This window comes from Monomorium pharaonis, chromosome 1 (assembly GCF_013373865.1).
Source record: "Monomorium pharaonis isolate MP-MQ-018 chromosome 1, ASM1337386v2, whole genome shotgun sequence".
Lineage (NCBI taxonomy): Eukaryota > Metazoa > Arthropoda > Insecta > Hymenoptera > Formicidae > Monomorium > Monomorium pharaonis.
Genome location: NC_050467.1, coordinates 7,616,032 through 7,639,627, shown reverse-complemented (window position 1 = coordinate 7,639,627; position 23,596 = coordinate 7,616,032). Strand labels below are relative to the sequence as shown.

At 28.5% G+C, this 23,596-nt stretch overlaps 2 protein-coding genes across 10 annotated transcripts; one reads left to right on the top strand and one right to left on the bottom strand.

Moving 5' to 3' along the window:
- Window positions 1-957: 957 nt before the first annotated feature.
- LOC105831841 lies at window positions 958-23,346 on the top strand. Of its 9 annotated transcripts, none has more exons than XM_036295356.1 (6): window positions 958-1,064; window positions 1,152-1,486; window positions 2,891-3,054; window positions 20,925-21,125; window positions 22,062-22,220; window positions 22,295-23,346. In XM_036295356.1, exons 3-6 carry the CDS (start codon window positions 3,037-3,039, stop codon window positions 22,499-22,501), a joined length of 585 nt encoding a protein of 194 aa, XP_036151249.1. In that variant the 5' UTR covers window positions 958-1,064; window positions 1,152-1,486; window positions 2,891-3,036; the 3' UTR covers window positions 22,502-23,346. The 9 variants fall into 9 exon arrangements, with proteins under 9 accessions (XP_036151249.1, XP_036151248.1, XP_036151247.1 ...); XM_036295361.1 differs by adding an exon at window positions 20,759-20,823 and having other exon boundaries at window positions 968-1,486; XM_036295355.1 differs by having other exon boundaries at window positions 967-1,486; window positions 2,991-3,054.
- Window positions 17,630-20,198, bottom strand: LOC105829261 (histone-lysine N-methyltransferase SETMAR-like). The gene is made up of 2 exons (XM_028191810.2): window positions 18,775-20,198; window positions 17,630-18,709 (listed from the first exon to the last, which is right to left on the bottom strand). The coding sequence occupies exon 1, from the start codon at window positions 19,364-19,366 to the stop codon at window positions 18,788-18,790; it is 579 nt and encodes a 192-aa protein (XP_028047611.2). The 5' UTR covers window positions 19,367-20,198; the 3' UTR covers window positions 17,630-18,709; window positions 18,775-18,787.
- Window positions 23,347-23,596: the final 250 nt, after the last annotated feature.

The window sequence follows — 23,596 nt, the reverse complement described above, 5'->3', positions numbered from 1 at the left end:
TTGTTACTTACGGAAAGTTGAACAAAGATAGAATAATATTCTGGTGTATCTGGCTGCATCCGTTGCAAATTTAAGAACGCACCCAAAATGTTACATTTTAGCTGTTGGAACAGGAGTTAGCACGAACGCCCGCTACTTCAATGTATATATGTCTATAGTACTGTCTTTTTTTTCCTTTAGCCCGGATCTACAATAGGTGTAGTAAGTCTTATGCCATAAGAAATTGACCAATTATAATCGAGTATGAGAAGAATAAACAAATATAATTGGTTAACTTTTTAGGGCTTAAAGCTTACTACACCTATTATAGATCTGGGGCTCTATTCTTGAATTCATTCGCAAGAGAAACGTATTCGCAAATTCTGATCTTACAGAAAAGTTGGAAATTTATTGGTTATCGTATGGCTATTAACCAATAAACTTGCAACTTTTCTGTTAGAGCGAGTACTTGCGTATACGTTTCTCTTGCGAATGAATTCAAGAATTGAGCCCCTGGCCTTAGCCCGAATCTACAATAGGTGTAGTAAGCCTTATGCCATAAGAAACTGACCAATTATAATTGAAAATAAGAAGAATAAACGAATATAATTGGTTAACTAGATCCGTCCTTAAGGCCCCCGCACACACTTTTGCATAACGCGTAACGTATGTACATAAGCAAATTTATTGGTCATAAGCAAAATGCATAAGAAATTCACCCAATCGAATTTCTTATGCATTTATGTTGTGCGTTATGCAAAAGTCTGTGCACGAGCCATTAGCCCGGATCTACAATAGGTGTAGTAAGCCTTATGCCATAAGAAACTGACCAATCATAATTGAATGTGAGAAGAATAAACGAATATAATTGGTTAATTCCTTAGGGCTTAAGGCTTACTACACCTATTGTAGATCTGGCCTTATTCGGCAACAGTTTTCGTAGGCGGCCCAGTAGTATATGATCTAAGATGTTAGTATATATATATACATTATAGTTTTTCAGTGCTGATAGTAATATCGGAACGCAAACTTTTGAATTTAGCTTTCTTCCTCCATATCTATATGCTTTAAGCTTTCCGAACACAGTATGAATTCTGCTTAATTCTTATTAAAGAAACTCTAGCTGGTATTGGAGTTGTTTATCTTTCCTCTTACATCATGATTCGTTGCAGTTACTTATGTGTGGTCGTTCGATGTGGTTTGTTCTTGACTTGTGAAGTCTTGAAAGCAGTGAAGTCTCCGGTGCAATAAAAATTATGCGTGTGTGCCGTTGGTCGAACATCACGCATCGTTGAACAAATCGCGCGTTTACTCCGGTAGTCCGGTGTCGTTTGTGGCGATCTTCGTCTCGGGTGCATCTGAATTATAACATTGTTCAGTATTTGGTTTACCGCAGTCGAAAGTGACAAGCAGTGACGAATGAATTTACATAATAAATTCAGCACACTCGATGCTGCCTCGATTGCGAAGGCCACGTTAATTATCGGAATAATATCATCAGCATAGTGTAAGTTTTAATTTGATTTCATATTGCGTATTTTTTTTATCTCATTTCTCTCAATATGTCATTGCTATCGATACTTTCTTCAAGAGCATTGAGCGTTAATGTTTACGCAGTACATTTAATATTTTTGTACTCTGAAAATTTCTTTATGCAAGAACTTATATATATATATATATATATATATATATATATATAAATAATATAAGTATATAAAAAATATATAACCACGTTTGTATAAAATAAAAAAATATATACATATACATAAATACATTTACATACAAATAAATATATATATACATATATATATATGATATCCATATATTACAATTTCTTTTTTTTTTTTTTGTAAAATTTCTGTTCGGTATAAGAAAAATAATAGTAATAATGAGAGACATAACATAATTAAAATAATAATTTTTATACTATTTTTCTATACAAAAAAAAAGAATTTCTTCAAAATTAATTTCTTGTAAAAAAACAATGCGAAAACTATCCTTTTAGTTATATATTATCATTATTTTTTATGTAAAACATTTTGCAAAAGGAATATAAACATATATGGATATATTTTGTATTTATAATTTTATATTGTATTTTATTTTGTAATTTTATATATTTACATAAATTTTTGTATAAAAAAATTTTTACTGAGTGAAAATAAAGAAAACTTATCAATTACCACAAAAGTGCTTTTTTATCTGTAAAAAAATAGATCCTATAAATCTTGTATTTATTTTTTATCTTAAAAGTGCTACTCATATTTTTCTTATACATTAAAACCCATATCAGACTAGAATTTAAGATTGAGATTGAATTGGAATTTTACCAATCAGAAGAAAGAAAATCTCAAGTTTAGTGAACTTTGTTTTGATTGGTCGAATCAAATTGGTCAAATCTAATCTTTATCTTTAGCTTGATACAGATTTAATATATTTCTTTAAATAAAAATTTAAGAAATTAAGAATTTTTTAATACTTTTTTTATAGTTTGCGAGATGTTAAAATAACTAAACTAATATCGTTTTAACATAAACAAAATTCTTCAAAATTATTTTAAGCTACCAAAATTTTAATTACAAAAATTCTAACTTGAATTAATACTTTAACAAAAATTTACTTATAATACAAATTAAAAATTTTTTACACTATTAAGAATTTTTTAAATACCTTTTTTTCTACATTATAAGTTTGCAAGATGTCAGAATGACTGAATTAATATTTTAATATAAATTTTATAAATAAAACTTTTAATATAAACAAAATTTTATTAAAACTTAAATGTTAAATATTTACGGTTAATTTTGAGGAAATTTTTTTAGAAAAACATATTTATTTTAGACAGATATTAAATTATATTTTATTTAAAATATTTTCCATTGGTTACATAACTTTTTTTCCATTCTTCTAGCAATAAGTGAATCCCACAATACAAAAAATGTTCGAAGCAATTTATTAATCGAGCCAATTTTTTTTATTTTTTCACATGCTTTAAAATACTGATCGACAAGATCTGCATCGATCGAAACAAATGATAATCTGAAGGAGCACAGTCTGATGAATAGGCGGCGTGTGGTAAGACTTCCCATTGAAGTACTGATAATGTATATCTGTAACTATTTTTGTAACGTATGGTCGAGCATTGTCGCGCAACAAAATCACTCTGCGTTTTCTTTGAGCTATTGTTAGACGTTAGTTCAAAGGATGATTTAAAGCGATTTGATTTTATTGATAATGTTCAACAGTAACTGTTTAATTTGGTTTTAGCAGCTTCCAATACACGACATATCCTATCAAATGCATAACCAAACCTTACTATCGAGAATACGTATTACATGTTTTGGAACTAATGTTAATGATTGGAATGGATCTATTACGATTTGTTTATTTAGATTTTATGCTTAGGGTTGTTAGTAGTAGATTTATTTTTCATCGCCAGTTACAATTTGATACAAACATTTCTTTTTGAACCAATTTGCTTTCTCTTTGAATCTTTTTCATTGTGTGTAAACGATCAGAAACGGTTAATTTACAATACTTGATGGAATTTCATCTACTTCAGGGTTGAGAAAGCATTTTAGTTTAGAGTGTGCAAAAGTTTCAGCTAATTTTTAGAGTGTTTGAGCTGATCTTTTCCGACTTTTTTGGTTAACCTGAACGTTCTTTATCTTGCAAATCAAAATTATCATTTTTGAATTCTTGAAACCAGCACTCGCATATTTTTTAATTGATGGAGTAAATTTAGAATGAGTTTTTGAGATAAATCGGTGAGCTTTGGTCGTTTTCTTTGAATACAAACAGTAAAATAATAAATGCCCTTTACCACATTCCATTTATAATCGTAACTGAAAAGTGTGGTTGTGTTTACGAATGTATGCCATGTACATGATTCGTAAAAGGCCGGTTGTTCAAACTTTTTGGTAAACTTACCTATCAGATAAGCATGTGTTTGTTTTCTAAATAAATTTTTTTCTAAATAAATAAAAACAGGCCTAAATGTCCAAGCTTTGAAATGGTATACCATCTTTTAAAGTATCTTTAACAGATTTTGTAACTATAGTCATCTACAGGGAGTCCTCACAACTAATCGGAAAAAACCACCTAGTAATAATAATAAATTGAAATTAAGATCGATGAAAATGTTAAACATAAAGATATAGATAAGATTGCCTATATCAGTTTTCAGCAGATCTTGATGCTGAATAATAATTGTGTGTGATTTTTTACTATCTCCATTTTAAATAAACTGATGTGCGCCGCGATTTTGTTGGTTTTGAAACAGTCTCTACATGAAGCTAAAAATTTCACAAATTAAATTGACGAGCAATTTAAGTGTTGATGCTTATAAATATCTATCAAATTTTCCTCCTCCCTGTAAAACAAAATAATTGTATTGCGAAAGTAATAAATCTCAGTCAGGATACACAGCATTAAATTGGTCAATTTAATTTGTAAAATTATATATTTTGATTTTATGTAGAGACTACATGTATTTCAAGATCGATAAAATTGCGGCGTGAAATTTATATAAGCTGGAGAATTTATATGATTGTAAAAATCATATAAATTTTATTAAATATTATTTTAAGCTATCAAAATTGTAATAAAGGCTATATTAAACTCGAATTAGCACTTAGATGGAATTTCATCTACTTCAGGGTTGAGAAAGCATTTTAGTTTAGAGTGTGCAAAAGTGATTTATTTTTAGAAAATGTTTTTAAATTAAACTACTGCGTATATTCTTCTACACTTTTATATATTTATTTTTACATATTTAGCAAATTTTCGTATGGCTAAATGTTTATAGGTTTTGTTATTTAAATTTAAAAATGAAATAAATAGAAAAACATTATGAAGTATGATTCTTTATGGACAATGGTCCGTTTATTATCATATAACACACACACACACACACACACACATACACACACACACGCACGCACGCACGCACGCACGCACGCACGCACGCACGCACGCACGCACGCACGCACACACACGCACAGACAGACAGAAACATATAATGGTACATATAATTATATATAGGATATTTTATAGTATATAATCGCAATTTTTATTGTTTTATTTTTTTTGTAAAATGTAAAAATTGTTCTTTTTAAATTATTTTTTAATTATTCTTATTCTTTTTCTATATATAGATAAAAATTATAAATAGACTTCGTCCTATCTTTTATAGTTTTTTGCTGGTAATTTGTGGCATTCGAGACTCATCGCGCTATCATAATTACTTCAATAATTGTGCCTTGAGAAAGGAACGAAGGCGATTGCTGCAATGTTTAAGACTGTTGAAACTGTTGGAACTTTGAGCTATTCTTTAATTCTTAGATGTAAAGAGTTCTTTAATTCCAAAAAGTGGAAGAAACTTAACGTGACTTTTTATTCGTTTATATATTGTAGCACAAAAGGTTTTGACATTGCCAAAATAAACAAAATTTAAGCAAATACGTTATTTAAAAATATTTTTTTTAGAATATTGATAAATATTGGTGGAAGAAATGGAAAAAAAATTATTTCTAATAATGATTTAAATATAATAAAAAGAAATGCCACATATTTTTACTAGTATAACGTCATATAATTTTTTTTCATAACATTGAATTTAGTAAATTAATCGCAAGCAGTATATATTATAATATAAAAATATAATCTCACTTGATATTTAAAAAAGAAAGAAATTGAATTTATATCAGTATTTATTAATATTGCAAAAAAAAATTTTTGAATAACAATCGTTTTATTCTTGGTCTTATTGCTTAACATGTTCGATGCGGCGTTAGTCTCTGGGAACCGACAGTATCAAACTTACAAAATAATCTTTTGTTTATACTTTCATTGTTTATGCATTGGCTGGACCTCTCCGCCATGGTTTAAATGGAGAATAAAATAAAAGTGCTACCGCGTTAATTTTTGTTTATATATTGTATGTCCCAGCATCCGCTGAGCTCTCTCCGCCGGCTGAACGGAAAGCATATCAATCGGCTCCACGCCGAATGTGTTAACCCCTTGTTGCATAGTGAGCCAATTTTTTTCGCAGTTTTTATATATTTTACAATTAATTTATGTAACATGGTTGACATTATTATGCTTCTATAACTTGTATCTGTATAAATAACAAATATCTATATAATTATTTTCTTGTTTTTTGATCTACTGGTTTTAGATTTATCTATTTACTTTTTCTGTATGTAAAACTTTATTATTAAAATTTGATTTAGAATTTGATTCTGTGCAAGATTTTGCTTTTAAAAATTACTTATATTTACACACGAAAAAAGAATATTTTTTGTATTTAAAATAGCGCATAAAAATTTTGTTATTAGCAATAAATTATTCTTAAGGCAAATTAAAAATTCTTTTTAATTTAATTTTTCATATAAGTTTTGTTAATGTTTCTATTACTCTCCCTTTACACTCGACTTACGCTCCGATTTTATATGTTTACCAGAGAATCTAGTATTATATGTCGATGGCGAAATCTTAACTTTTCCTTCCGCACTCTTGGCGAACTTCTTTTATTTATCGAGAAAATGCATTTTGCTTACGAGGAACACTCGACGTAGCGCGGTGGGTAGTGAAAAAAATATACTGTATACACAAACCTATTTATTATTGATGTAAGTGAATATTTCTAGTTGAGGCATTTCATGCTCATATCAAGATATAGCGTTCAGGAATAAAAATTTACTTGCAGCAAGGATTTTTTTATGTATAATAAAATTATTTAATTTAAAAAATTGTTTACGATACAGTGAGAAAAGGAACGAGCAATAGTGGGAAGATAGTAACTGTTGCATCAGAAATTGGCTTAAAAAATGTATCTACTTCTAAAATACATAAATCCGCCATTTTATATCTTTATATTTTGACTTCTGATTTGAAAAAGCTTAAAGAACTCTTATAAAACATTATAAAACAATTATAAACAACCTATTAGTTGATTTTGTTAATTTAGCGACCATATTAAATCTGTCATTGGAATAAAAAAAAAAGATAACTCCGATTTGGTAGATTCGATCTAACTGGCAATTTTATTATAGATTAAATTGTTAAGTACAACGTTTCGACCTCGATTAGGTTCTTCTCAAGTACAAATTAATAAAAATTTCCAAAGAAAAATTGCGGTCAATGCACTTGTGGCCGCAAGTCACGGATTATATACACTACGTAAATGGACAAACAATTGAATAATAAATGAATAACTGAATAAAATATAATAGATTTGAAACTAAGTAAAGAACGATTAAAAACTTACATGTATATACATTATAGAAACCCAAGAAAATCTGATTATTTTTAAAAACTTTGATGCACCATATTAGACCCACCATTTTGAATTTTGTAATTTTGACATAAAATTTTGATTTAGCGACCCCAAAAAACCTAGAGAAACCTATTTTTAAGAAAATCTGATTATTTTTGAAAACTTCGATGCACCATATTGGATATGTTATTTTGAATTGTGCAATTTAGATCTTAAATTCAAATTTAGCCAAAAATCTTGGAATACTTGTTACTATAAAAATCCCGGTAGTTTAACTTTTATTTCTTCGAGATGCACATATAATATGTATCATCCACACTGGTAGCACGTCTTATTTTTGCACATATATATGTTATCCACAGCAAAGGGGTTAAGATCGTTAGTATTCTGTTTAATGAAAAACATTTCCGCTATTTCACATTTTTTGTGTGTTTCTCGTTATGTAAGATCTTTGGAGAAGACCAATTAAAAACATGTTTTTCGGGCGTTCCGGTGTTTGCTAATTACAGAGTGAATTTTCCTGTTTTTTAATGTTGTTTAATGTTTTTAAATGTTTTTAATGTTGTTCGAATGTTCTTTAATACGTGTTTCTAAGTGTCGTTTTGTTTGATCAATGTAATAAAAGGCACTACAATGATTGCACTTTATGTGATACACAGTTTTTTTTTTTATAATTGAGGGGTGGTCTTTCCTTTTCCTTATCACGCAATCAAGTTTTTGGGGGACTTTAAATACAGAATTTGGCCCATGTTTATTTAATGCGTGACCGATATCCTCACTGACGCCCTCAACATAAGGCATGATTGAACAGGTCCTTGAATCGAATGCGGTGGTATGCACGGAATCACTAGAGTTGATCCGTTTTTTTGAGCTGGTTAAGTCTAATATTAATATATTAATAATCAATTTTGATGGGGAACAATTTTTCTTTAAAATATTTTTGACAATTATAATGTTCTCATTATGATATCTCAGAAAGTAAAATGGCTTTATCAACAAGACTAATGATGGTGTTAGTTTTATATCTAAGTAGATGGTTTGAAAAAAGTTTACATAATGCCTAGAAAAAGTAGGTTTACGGTACCAGTTAGTAATTAATTTGTTGTTATCTCTGATAATTATTGTGTCTAAGAACGTAATGGAACAATTCCAATTTATATGTAAATTTTAGTCTTGGATGGTAATTATTAAATATATTAAAAACTTGATCGATTTTATCTTTAGGCAAAAAGAGTGGTGATATTGAAATACAGTTTTTCAAAGCATTCTGTCTCCACATCATCTAATACGATATCAGCTAAAATTGGAGACAGTGGTGATCCCATGGAGCTATCAAAAATTTGCTGATAAAATTGATCATTAACTAAAACTTGTGGAATTTATAAGATTAGATTAATGACATGCAGAAACTGGGGTAATTCGAATTTTGTGTGGAGCAAAATTTCGGCCCGTCTTTTTTCAATCGACTTAACTACAAATACTTTTGGAATATTCGTAAAAAGAGAAGTTACATTCAAGGAAACCAATACTTTCTTAAGACGAATGTTTGTGTCTCTGATCGCTTTAACAAGAGCCCAATAACTATCATTTATATTAGACTTAGGTTTACGTATAGACAGTTTCGTGCAAATATCGAGTTACATTGTACAGTGGACTGCCCACAGCCAAAACTTAATGAGAAACAGACTTGTGGATCTTTAATAAACCGTAATACCTCGAAAGGTTCCCATTAGTGCAATTCAGGTATTTGTGCGTCTGCGAATCAATGATATCCTTATCGAGCCATGATTTTACTAAACAGTTAACTTTTGAAGTTATTTGTTTGATTGGATCTTTTCTAAGTTTGCGGTACTTATTTTGGTCATTGAGTAACATTTACACTTTATTAATAGAATCATGTTTATGCACAACCACAGTGACTTGATCTTTATCGGCTTTTGTGACGAGAACATCACTGTGATTCTTTAAAAAGCTCTTACATTTGTCAAACTTATTTAAAATATATCAATTAATGAATTTTTCATGTCTGGTTTTATGCAAGAATTGGTGTAAAGAATTAGTAACCACTCCTCTTATCTTGTCAACAGCTTTAGGGTGAATTTTGTAACAATTGACCTCAAAGTTTTTTATGGTTTCTAACACAGTTGAGTCGAATCCATCAAATCAAAGTTATCATTTTTTGATTATTTATTGCTGGTGACAACAAGTTTTAACTCTATTTTTGTTGATTTTTTAAATTTGTACTTCAGATTGTAATTAACAACCTTAAAAACCTTTATGTACTAAAATTTAGCAAAATTTTTACCAAAAACATTGCAACAAAGAGTTAAACTTTGTTTATTATTTATTACTCTTTTTAAATAAAAAATAACATATATGATTATATTATACAATATTATATATATATAATTATACAGGGTATGATGTCCAGAAAGTAATATCCTAAAATAATTAATATTTTAGGAAATAAAAAAGATTTTTGAACCTGAAGTTTCTTTACCAATTTTAGCTCAAATTATTATTTATCGAATTATTAACAAATAAAGTTGATCCATAGACATAAGATAGATTGCTCATAAGGTAGTACGAGGTACGCAACGAAGAAAAAATGAACCGAATATTCCAATTTGCTATCCCCCTCTTTTTTTCTCTCTCCCTCCTCCTCTCTCCCCCCTTTTTTTCCCTCTGTCACACATACACACACGCACACACGCGCGCGCGCGCGCGCAGACTAGGCTCAATTTTTTATATTAAAGGGATCCTAAAGTCATCTGTTTTATCAACATTCTGTTCAACCATTTAGTTTCGAATTAAATTTACAAAATTGAAAATGCTTTTACATGTTTAAAGTACACAAATAAACCCAATTAGATCAAGACCAAAAATACAAAAAAATGTTTAATTAAAAAAAAAATTTTATTTGTTTATAAAAATATTTGCTTTAAAATACAAGTTATGTAACTTATACGTACATATAAATGGTACACCGCAGTTCGGAATAGATTGAGGAATAACACTACTATATTCGTCAAATTACGATTACAAGCCGTAAAAAGTTATTTATTGGATCAAATTTTGTTTATTTAAGCGCTTTTATTGAGAAATCTGTAGTAAAAGCGCTTAAATAAATATTTTATAGCAAATATTTTTATGAACAAGGATGAATGAATGACTCTACGTTATCGACCTCGATCAAGTTTGACGAACTTTAGCATCCTCTTAATAAATAAATAAATAAATCCAGTAAACAAAAAGTTAAATAAATAAACAAATAAATAAGAATAAACAGTTTTATTTGTTATACACAATTCTTATGTATTTTTTCATAAAATCTAACGAAATTATCAATTTTGACTTAAAAATGGATTTTTTGTATTTTTTTCTGTACAATTTGGCTTTATATTATTTTAAATCTGAAATTGATAAATAATAAAAATAATTTGTTATTATTTTTTATCTTTTCTTGTTACTTAAAAGAATAATACCATGTGCTTTGGTAGTCGAATTGGGAAGACGATCTCACATAATGATGGGATATTCAAGTTTGAATCCTTGCTGAGGTGTTATTTTTCACAATAAATTATTTATAGTTTTTTGGGAGGGAAAAGAGGAACTTTTAAAGATGCCTTTTATCATCGACATCCAGCTAATAACTGTTTCAAAATGACAAAATTGTCGGCGGGTATTTTATATGAGTTAAGAAAATTAAATTAATAAAGAAATTATATTCAACGTGCCAAGATCTGTTGCAGACCAAAATAGACAACCTTAACTTTATCTTTATGTTTTAATCTTATTTAGTTACTTATTTATTTATTAAATAATAAAAAAATTAATAAAAAATTAAAATTAATATTATATATCAGGGGAATGTACGCCAGGAGCTCATAGTATGTTACATTTCTGGGCACTTCGACCGTGCACCATCTAACTAATACTTTATTTTAACTCGGTAAATAGTGAGATTTGAGCCAAAATTGGTAAAGAAATTTTTAGTTCAAAGTTTTATGTTTTACTTTCTAAAATAAAACAAATACTTCTTTAAATGTGCTTCTCTTAAGGAGAAGAAATATTTGTTATATTTGAAAAAAACAGTTAAACAATCAAAAAAATACTTTTTTAATTATGTAAAATATTTTTTTTTTAATTTGAGTTTTTTAATTAAAAAAAACGTCTCTTTGTTTTGAAGTGTTGCAATGTAAGAAAAGATAAACGATTTTTTCAAAATATAAAAATGGATTTTTTAATTCAACAATTGTAATTAAAATAAAAAAAATTATGTGTTTCAAAAATAAATAAGATATGCTAAATTATTTATTTACAGTAAAATAGCTTTAAATATGTGGACCACTTTTCCTCATTTTTCTTTTATTTTTTTATTAAAAAACAATGCAAAAATTATACTTGGCTAAATATATTTCTATTTATTTTTTAATTAATTAACACAAAACTTATAAAATTTTAGCTACACGGAGAGAATATTTTACTATTTTTTAGAAAAGAATTCTAATAATTTTTTAGTATGATAAATACCACTTAGGGAACAATTATACATTCAACCGATTTCTAGAAATCATCATACCAAAAATCAGTAATGTCTTTTTCAGTAATGTCTCTTTCTCCCGTTGCGTTGTCGATTCGCTTATTCCTCTTTTCTCTCTCTTCTAAATCTAAATAGTATTACTTAAAAATCATAAAATAATAAAACAACTATAATTTAAAAAAAACTATATTTAAAATATTTATTTTTAAAAACATTTTTAAACATATACATACTTCTTATATCCATGTTTTTTAAATAAAATAACGATTGTTTACATTAATTGGCATGATAACAGACTAAGTTTTAAAGTTTTTGGTATTGTTTTTTCATATTTCAATTATCAATTGAAATTTTTGGTATGGAATTAATATAAAATTAGAAAGAAATCTACTATTTAATATTTTTGTCAAATCTATTTTCTAAAACACGACAAAATTGGAATATTAGTTATTAAAAGTTGGTATAGTTTTAATCCGTAATATAATATATACACAGCCAGTTTTTGTTATAAACATACTGATTTTTGCAACAATGACGGTCTGTTACCTCGCTAGTATGTAACCATATCAATTTTCGGTAGAAAATTCTCTCCGTGTATATACCCAGTGAACACAGTAATATAGCAGCAGTGTAACAGCAATGTAACCGAATATAACAGGTTACGTTACTCTGAAATTACACGTAACTTACATGTAAGTTACAGTTTCCGACTCAGCAATATAACATGTTATAATTACATGTTATCTAACCGTTACACAACAGTTACAAAGAAAAATAAAATAAAAATTATATTTTTTTAAAATTATTTTTATCAACAGCACATACTACATTTAGAATAAATTTTTATTAATTAATTAAATTTAAATTATGTAATTTTTTATTTTATTCTTACTTGCCGTTGCTAGGTTGAACCCGGGACCTTAGGATAACGAACCTTGTACTCTACCTGCTACGCCAATTTGACTCATCAATATGGGTTATTGTCTACATGTACCTATATGTAAACTGACGCGACTATATTATTTTTTATAAAAGCAATTAAATTTTGCAAAACATATTAAAAATAAATAGCATTAATTTATTTACTTATTAATTTCATTGTTAAATTTATCTTTTTCCATAACCTTAATAATTTAATGGAAATTGCGATCTATTTAGCACTAATCTTTGAAGCGTTCAAATGATTAATTAGATGGTTAACTATATAGATCATAATTCTAAGAAAAATTGAATAGTATACATTTATTATTCTGTTTTTGTTCAGCACATGATGAATTTAGATTTTGTGCATTTTTTGTGCGCAGTAATTGTAGACAAACCGTTATTTTTGAAAACATTATCTTTATAATAATTTTTTTTATTATGAAATAGATCTGTCATTCAGGATGTTATAATGTTGTCTGATTTCTGAGTCAACTACGACGCATCGTTCCGTAATAACATTGATACGAACGTGTTATGTTACAATTATACAATTTTTGTTGAATAATTGTAACGCCAAAACGATGTATAACAGCTATATCACTTGCGTATAACAAATATTACGTAACAGGTTATTTCCATGTCATATAGCACCTACATATCACAAGAATAACAATGTTAAATTACATGTAACTTCCATGTTATATTGCCGCTATAAAATGTGTTCACTGGGTACACACAAATTTCAGAAATCATTTTATTTAACCCTCGGAGAACACATAGGGTCAAATTGACCCTTACCTCGAATTTGATCGTAAATATCTTGAAAGCATTTTGAAAATTGGCGAGCCTGAAGCCTTCTACCTGTAGTTTGGGGTACTAACTACATGTTAAGATGCTTTTTTTGTACAGCGCAACACCTAATAGGTGTTGGGCATTATTCGAAGTCGGTGCAGGATCATTCTGATCCTGTTATGTACTAAGCGTCGGTTTTTCAATAGTGAGCACGATGGCATATAGTTTGCGGCCACGTATTCAGAATGCCTTAGTACGTGTCGAGTAAGAATATTTCGATGGCAACAGTTCTACTGTAGTGAATAATGTGTCACCCGGGTAGCAAGCTCACGTCATTTTGACGTCCCAAAATGGTCATTTACTGACTATTCTTGACGTCACGAAATGACGCTCTTATGACGTTAAAATTACGGTCGAATGTCACAAATTCCTGACGTCATGAAATGTACCGTATTTTGACGTCATGAAATGTACCGTATTTTGATGTCATGAAATGACGTAAACAATATGTTGTCAAAAAGATTTCTAAAAGATATCCTGTTTCTGAAAATGATAACATAAAGAGACTTCTAAAAGATAACATATAATGTCAGAATGTTAACCAATGCGTCGTTTTTTGAGAACAGAAAGATATTATAAAACTAATATCTAAAAAATTTCTTAAATCGGATATCTTTAATAAACTGCAACTAAAGATAAAAAAATAAAACTATAATTTCATTTTTTTAAAATTATTTTTATCAACAGTACATACTAAATTGGAACAAATTTTTATTAATTAATTAAATTTAAATTCTATTATTTTATTTTATTCTTACTTTCCGGTGGTAGGTTTTGAATCCGGGACCTTAGGATGACGAATCTTGTACTCTATCTGCTACGCCAGTTTGAATCATCGATATGGATACTTGTTATTGTTTACATATACCTATATGTTATAAACTGACGCAATTATATTATTTTTTATAAAAGCAATTAAATTTTGCAAAACATATTAAAAATAAATAGCATTAACTTATTTACTTATTAATTTCATTGTTAAATTTAACTTTTTCCATAACCTTAATAATTTGATGAAAATTGCGATCTATTTAGCACTAATACTTTGAAGCGTTCAAATGGTTAATTTGGCCATTTTGACATCATTTCCAAGATATCTAAATGTTTTCTTAAAAAAGTTCTCTTAAAGTTGAATATAATATGCTTATATAATATTCTTATGCCTTACGCCTTAAATCTCATTGTATAGACACCGCTTTAGATCGTGTCTAAAATACGTCTTAATGACGTCTTTATGTCCCGATTTTAGATGCGTGCTGTCTGGGAAAATAATCGTCAGATCATGACTGAAATATGACTTCAAAATGACGTCATCATGGCGTCAATTTTAAGTCATGTAAAAAAATGGTCATTTTGACGACATATGACCAGATATGATCATTTTGGGACGTCAAAATGACGTGGGCTTGTTACCTGGGCAGTACAGTCAAACATTGACACGTCGTATTCAGATTATAGTGAAGCTGTCGCCGACAATAAATAAGTTAACTTTTACCACAAGTCATTTAAATAATAAAGTATTCACATATATGTAATAAGAAATAAATTTTTCTAAAATTTTTTCACAAAAATGTTCGATTTTTTTACCTTAAAAACCACTTTCATTACCTAACAAAATAAGTACCTTTTTTTTAAGGTACTAAAGTACAATTTTTTTCTTCAAACTTGATTCTACTACATTTCAAGAATACACACGTAAATTTTTAGCCAGAAATATTTAAAAAATAAAAAAATACTATTTTTTTCGTAAATTACGTTTTAAAAAAAAAAAATTTCTTTGTGAATTTTTTAAAATATGTAAATAATTCCAACAGCACTTTTTATTTATATCAATTGATTTAACAATATTCCAAGTACATCTGGAAATTTTTTCAAGCTGATCGCACTCGTCAATTTAAAATGGTGGACGATGAAAGTGTGTGTAGAGTCATTGACCCACAGTGTTCTTTGTGATCGAAAAATAGGTGTGTTCTCCAAGGGTTAAAGTAAACTACAGTAAAAAAACTTGCAAAATTCAGGAATGTCTATAATGCATCTAAATCAATCAAAATAGAAATCTAATTTTGGGAGAAGGGAGAGAATGAAAAAAGAAATTTGTGTTTATATATTTTATTACAAATAGAATTTTTTTTATATTAAAAATTTTTATTATAAAAATAACAAAATTTATTTCTTTTAAATATATGGCACCTTGCCAGCACCTTGGGGTCGCTGTTCAAATTTTCCTAAATATTTTCAAAAACGCAATTATTGACTCATAGACAACTCGATTAATCGATTGTAATTTTATTTACATTTTTTAGAGACACTAGATACTAAATATTAGTGTCTAGAAATTTGAAGAATTTTTTTGTAATACTTAGTTTTTTATCGTACCAAAAACTCGAGCAAAATTTATAAGTGAAAACCGATTATGTTGATTTCAATCAACTGCTATCTCTGAACAAAATGTTCAAACACAATATTCAAAAAATGGCTATATCAAACAATGGATATATGTTTCAATTTTGTATAAAACTTATTATGCTTTCTGAAGAGTTCTATAAGAGCAATAGTTATTGCGAACACCGTTTTTTTAAAAACACGATTTAAGAAGACTTAAAACAATGTTTTATTTTTAAGTAAAATTTAAATAGAAAAAGGTATGATCTTTAAAATGGAATAAACATAATTTGTTTAATTTTCCGTTTTTATAAAAAAATTCTTAAAGTTAGATCTTGTTTCTTCACCTATCTAAGTGTATATGTCACCTTAATCACAAACCTTGTTCTCAAAATTTCATGAAATATTTCATTATTCTTATTGAAGAAACTGAAGAATCTTTTTAACGCTATATACTTATCTCATTTTCATAATATATTATTGATCTTTTTCTATCAAAAAAAAGAGAAAGTGTATCGTTGAATTATATTAAAAATATAAAGTCATGTATCATTGAATTTTTCTGAAAGATCGGTACAGAAAATATAAATTTATATGTTGCATATATTTCGCGGAAACAATTAGTAACGATAATAATAATCACGAGACTCGATCTTCGCCAACAATTTTACGTAATCAGATACAAGAAGTTTCACGAAGAAAAGAAAAAAAACCGTGACTTGTTACCAGCGGTCTTATCGTGCAAAAATATTGAAATAAAAAACGGAAATCGTTCTTTAATACCGAGAGGGCAGCAATAAAACGTGATTTTTCTTAACAAAACCAACTAGATGATTCATTATCGATTATCGCTTTATATTATTCGACAACAAATAGAGATAATTTAAGGAGATATGTTTGGAGGAACTACATTTTTTGTGTAGAGTGTAAAGTGATACGCTTCTCCATAAAAATATTATACTACAGGTTTGATAATTTCATCTGGCAATTGCCATCTTTTATACATCTGCTCGCGTTACAACAATTTTTACACTTGAAATATATATTCCAGTGCATGGGTGTATTCAAGATTCTGAAGTTGGGAAAGATTATCAATTCTGTTAACACATATAACAGAAGCAGAAAAACGAGAGTTTTTAATTGTCCGGAGAAGATTTGAACTTTTCTTCCCTCTGAATACGCCTATGTTCTGGAGAGAAATATATATTTTGGTATCCAAAAAAGAGAAGAAGTAAAAGTTCTCAGTGCAGAAAGTGCAAACAACGCAAATATAAATCTTTTGGTTTAGCAGTGCCAATTAAATTTTTTTACATAAAAGTTTTTTATTTTTGTTAAATTTTTTATTTTATATTGTTCTCTTATTTTTTTTTTATTAAATTTTATATTCCATTAAAATGTATCATTAGAATAAAAAGATTTTTATATACAAAGACACATACTATTTAGATTTTTTTTATAAGTTGTATAATTTGTATTGTGTTACATTTTGTTATTTTTTTAACCCGTCAAACTAGAACTTCTTTAAGGATGTGTGTTACATCTCAAAGTATTATCAAAACTTTCATAGATGTCATTATCAAAAATGATACATAAAAAATTCAGTTATTACATTTGAGTGTCTTTATAAAATTTGAGTATAATTTTTTTATTAATTAAAAAGTTATTTAATATTTTTGTTTGGATCGCGATTCTCATGTAAAGTCGTGTTTATAATACTTATTTGAAAATTGATAAGAGAAAATAATATTACGAATTAAATTAAAATTTTTACATACAATTCATTGTTTTCTCTTTTCACCAGTTGATTTTAAGATTAAAATTTATTGTCGTTGATCAGGTAGAAAAAAAATAAACCTAAAAGTCTACAATTTTTAAATTTTGATCATTTTTGGCTTTGTATATCAAAAAAATCCTTAAGACTATACATGATGTAATATAATAAAATAAAAATAAATATACATATAATTGCGATTATAAGATTTTATTTTTTAATTATAAATGCAGCTTAAATACTCACATAAAAAGTGAAGCACGTGAATAGTTAAACACAATAAAAAACGTAATTAACGTTTTATTAAAATTTTGTTACTTTTGACTTTGTGATACTGAAATTTAAATATTCACATAAAAAGTTTTTTAAGTAAATATTTAAATATTTATAATTTTAAAAACAAAGTTTTAATCGCAATTTTAAGATTCTTGATTTTTTTCTTATCTTATCATTTAGAATCTTTTTTTAAATTTTTTGCCACACGTTACTGAACAATTTGTGTATTTTGTAAAGCATTACTATCCGCGTGACCACTATATATTAGGTTGGCAAATAAATTCGTTCGGTTTTTTTTAAATAAAACAATTTTTTATACACAGAAGAAATTTTAATCAATTATATATTGACCATTTTTATCAATGACCTTTTGCCATCTTTCTACCAAATTCATTATGCCGCGTTCGTAAAACGTCTGGGGCTTATCGGCGAAAAACCAATCCAGGTGTCTTTTGACGGTCTCCTCGTCCTTGAAAGTTTTCCCGTTCATAGAGTTCTGCAACGACCGGAATAAGTGATAATCGGAAGGAGCCAGATCCGGTGAATACGCAGGATGAGGCAAAACATCCCAGCCAAGACTAAGCAATTTGTGGCGAGTGGTCAATAACGTATGCGGTCTGGCGTTGTCGTGGTGAAAGACAACACCCTTGCAATTTGCCAATTCTGAACGTTTTGTGCGGATTGCTTGGTCCAATTTCGTTAACTGCGAGCAGTATACGGTTGAATCAATCGTTTTGCCTTACGGTAACAGCTCGTAGTAGATGATACCCTTGAAATCCCACTATACGGAGAGCATGATCTTCTTTGGATGCAATCCCGCCTTCGAGGTTGTTTGTGGCGGCTCGCTGCTGTGCTTCCATGATCTTTTACGCACTACATTATCGTAAACGATCCATTTTTCGTCGCCTGTCACCATCCGCTTCAAAAATGGGTCGTTTTCCTGGCGTTTCCGCAGCGAATCGCATATGGATATGCGAGCGGTCAAGTTGGCCTCGGTTAAGTTATGCGGCACCCAAACATTGAGCCGAGAAACGTATCCCAACTGGTGTAAATGGTTTTCCACGCTTGTATGAGATATGTTAAGTGCCGTAGCAATCTCCCGCACTGATTGGGATGGATTTTCATCGACGATGGCCTTGACAACAGTTGAATCAATCTTGGTCGGGCGACCGGAGCGAGGCGCGTCAGTGATGTCGAAATCTCCAGAACGGAATTTTGCAAACCACTTTTGGCATACGCGTTCTGTTAAGGCATCATTTCCATATACACGGCATACTTTTTTATGAGCCTCCGCAGCTCGTTTGCCTTTTTTAAAGTAATAAAGTAAAATATGACGATAATTGACGTTATTTAATTCCATTTTTACAGCTACACAGCATACACAATATTGATGTTAATCAAACCACAATTCACAGAAAGTTTATGTGAAATATAACCTCTCAAATAGGCATTCGAGTTCCACGGTACTGCCAAACAAAAAAAAAGTGAATCGGAATGAACTTGCACGAAATCAAAAACCGAACGAACTTATTTGCCAATCTAATACCCAGCAAACACAGAACATGTTGTAATATTGCTGTGATGTTGCTACAATGTTATAACATTGCCGCAATGTTGCTGCTATATTCTGTGTTTGCTGGGTAATATATTACTGTTTTGATTATTCTGATATATGCAAGAAATAACAATCTATTGCAATCAATGAACACAGTACTTTAATATTTAATCTCGGAATGATACGCATTCATGATTGATTTCCGTACGTACGGAAAAATACTCTACTACTAAGAAAATCACTCGGTTTTACTTTTCTTCTTTTAAGTAAGTTATTTTTAACGAAAAATATTTTTTGATAGTAATCTTAAAATATATACTCATCACAAATTTAAAGAACTAATTATTACTTTAAAAAATAAAACTTATATTCTTTCAAAGAATATTATAAATTTTTATTGAAGAAAGCTCAAAATAATACGAAATCGAATTTATGTTTTAACTTAATGGATTTTAATGCTTGTATTGATAATGAATATCGTTACATAAAATTTGAATTATTGTCTGCTGAGCCTTTTTAAATATTTTAATATTTTTGACTGAAGTATTAAACTTACCAAGATTTAGAATAATTTTGAATAATTTTAATGCTTCCCGGGAAAAAGTGTTTCATATAAAAACATATATAAATATATATATAAAACATGTCCGTATATGTTTATATTAGTTTCCTTTATTTTAAAATTTGTTTGATATAAAAAAAATAATAGTCATACTAAAAAGATAGAAACTAATTTAAAAAATAATTTTCGCATTATTTCTTTTAAAAAAGTTAAGTATGAAAAATTTTCCATATACATATAATCATATATACTTAGGAATATATATGATTATACATGGACAATTTTTCATACTTAGTTTTTTTAAAAGAAGTCATGCGAAAATTATTTTTTTATTAGTTTCTATCTTTTTAGTGTGACTGTTATTTTTTGTTAAACAGAAATTTAACAAAAGAAAGGAAACTAATATAAACATATATGGACATATTTTATATATATTTATGTTTTCATATAAAACATTTTTTTCCCGGGTTATAATAAATTATGATACATTTGTAGATAAACTTATGAAATGCTTGAAATTAACAATATTTACTTAATTTGAGTAATTTATAATATATATTTTTTATATGTATAAATGTTAATTTTATTTGCCAAAATCTTTCGGCCATCACTAAGTCGAAGCATCCCTGTTGCAGACTACCGTCCGAGCTGGCTCATGAATCTTTCCTCCCTACCAGAGTATCTCACCGATTAGCATAGCGTGTGTATAGAGTGGACATCCGGGAAGTGTGACCCCGAAGACCTAGTGATCGAATCCGACGACCAGGTTTTTTTTACAACCCGATCTTTTTCGTTCAACAGTTGCACGAACAAGGAGTCGATATGGATCAGGTCTACGTAGACAGAGAGACTGGCGAAGATCTGATTCACTCACTTTACGATTGTGATATTTGTCGTTCGATTGAATCCGCAACAGTAAACGATGCGGAAACTGGGGAGCCAGAAATCAACCTTGCGGATCACGCGACGATCGGATGTCATCTTAGAAGAGTACCATTTCAGGTACTTAAAGGATATTCATATCTATCCTTCCCCCCTCCCTCAGCATACATACACATGCATGTATGCACGTGCGTAATGCACGTACGCACGCACACACCCACGTGTACGAATCTAAAGAGCTCATTTTTGTAAATGTTTCGATTTGAGACTTGCAATGTTTTGTTTTGTATTTTTACTCAACTGTATATACAGCCAAAATTATTAAGCATCCTATATTTTTCTGTATTTTAACACCTATAAAAAATAAATAAAATCAAAATTCTTTATTTACCTGTATCCACCTGTATCCAATCTCTCATAGTCTATTTTATGATTTCTGAAATCATATTTTAGTTTATTTTCCACAAATTTATTTCGGTCAAACTATCACTTGTCTGCTTTGATCACGTTCAATGAAGCACATTATCATATTGGGAAAATTTATTTTATGTGACACATAGAAGTATTTAAAAAATATATATTAAAAGTCATTACAGCCCCCATAAATGGCCACACATAATATCTCTGTTATTAGATGAAAAATTACTTACAAAATTATTTGTTAAAATCATTAAATATACAGTTAAGTAAAAGTCAGTTTCGTAAAAGAATATAAAAGTTTTATTTAAAACATTTTTCTACACAGTTCACTGTTTCATTAATAATTGCTTGAAATTAAATATAAGCATTACTTACATATACAAATCTAATATTTAAAAAAAATACCTATATCTTAAATATTCGTATTTAACAACATATTTCAAAGAGAATTAAATCGGTTTTCCGAACAGTTGATTTTTTTGTAAATTGATTTAACGTGCAGTTAACAATTTGTTTTATACAATAAAAAATTGATTCGATCATTTTAATTCATTCAATACGAAAACATTTTGACTGCAATTTTTCACATAAATAAAATAATATAATGAAATAAATAAAATACATAAATTATTGCAGATACCGAAAGAAGTAAAGGAAAAGACATTGAAGAAACGCTATCTGGAACTGGAGCCAGTTCCAACAGGTGCTTCTTTCGGTCAGATCAATCCTGTCTGTTTGTTTTTACCGGCAATCATCTATTTCCGTTGGTTCCTCGCTTTATTGATGCTCTTGGAGGTATTATGACATGAAAATTTGGAAACTTCTTCTATAAAAATCACTATCTAACGTTTTATACTATTTTCATTAAGGTCATTTTGCACATGTGGGCGCATCACAAGAACAAGACCCTAAAAAATGCCAACGTATACTTCCGCTCACCGTTTCACGATATCTCTGCCGAATTCTGCGCCCTTTGTCAGAATGAAACATGCATGAATCGCGTCGGTAAGATGCACCAAGTCCGAATGCACAAGTTTCTGCGACAGTGCAACTATATGAAGAGAGTTGTGACGTGATTCGAGCGAAAGTGTATCCAGTGGAATCATTAAATTTTAAAACGATGACAGTAATTATAATTACTTTGAACTTGCCCAAAGTTGTTTTACGTGAAATAAATATTATATTTTATATATCATATTTTAAATATATTATAGTGTTACATATAATGTTATATATATTATGGCTGTTATTTTTATTCTTTATGGTGATATTTGTTGACCGTTAAAAATTTTTGTGTTAAGTTTTTATATCTTTCATATATAAAAGTTAAGATATATGCATGTATTTCTTAGAAAAACACAGGACAAGACAATAAGAACATTACAGCATGTTCAACAGACAAAGCAGATCAATGAGCATTCAGTGATTTTTTAACATATTAATATCATAATTGGTTCTTGTCTTTAGTTCTTCACTGAATCTAGAAGTAGAAAATAGTCATTATAAAGAATTATAAAGAAGTAAATAATAAATTTAAAAAATTGAAATAATATGTAATTTTGAACGCTCACTAATCTGCTTTGTCTGCTAAATACGCTCATTATAACATACTTAATATGAGTTTTATATTATCATTTTTGTATAAAAAAATTTTTAAAAGACTTATATTAAAATTCTTTTAGTAAAATATAAATACAGAATAAATTATTGTATTATATTAAAGCTTTTGCTTTCTTTCTGCAATCACATTAAATGATGTCAAACAAAACATATTTTTGTCTTGCGTGATACAGAAAATTTTAACCCACATTTTAAACTATTACCTCTTTTACTTTTACTAGATAGGGTCAAATCAAAAATATGTACAGATAAAAATTGTATGGTCTAAAAGGGAATAAATAATAAAATTAATTTTAAAAAAGTTCAATCAAATTTTTAAGGTCTTATGGAACTAAAATGGAAGTTTTTAAAATGGAATTACATGATTTTTAAAATAATATTCTAATTATTCGAAAATAAAAGTATTATTAAGACTCCAGACCATGCTCCAGATTCCTTACCTCAGCCATGTTGAATTTATGACGTCAAATGTGAAAAATATCACGTTGACAACGTAATTTTTGCGTTCGTGCTATTTGCAAAGAAAAATAAATTTTGAAAAAAATAACACA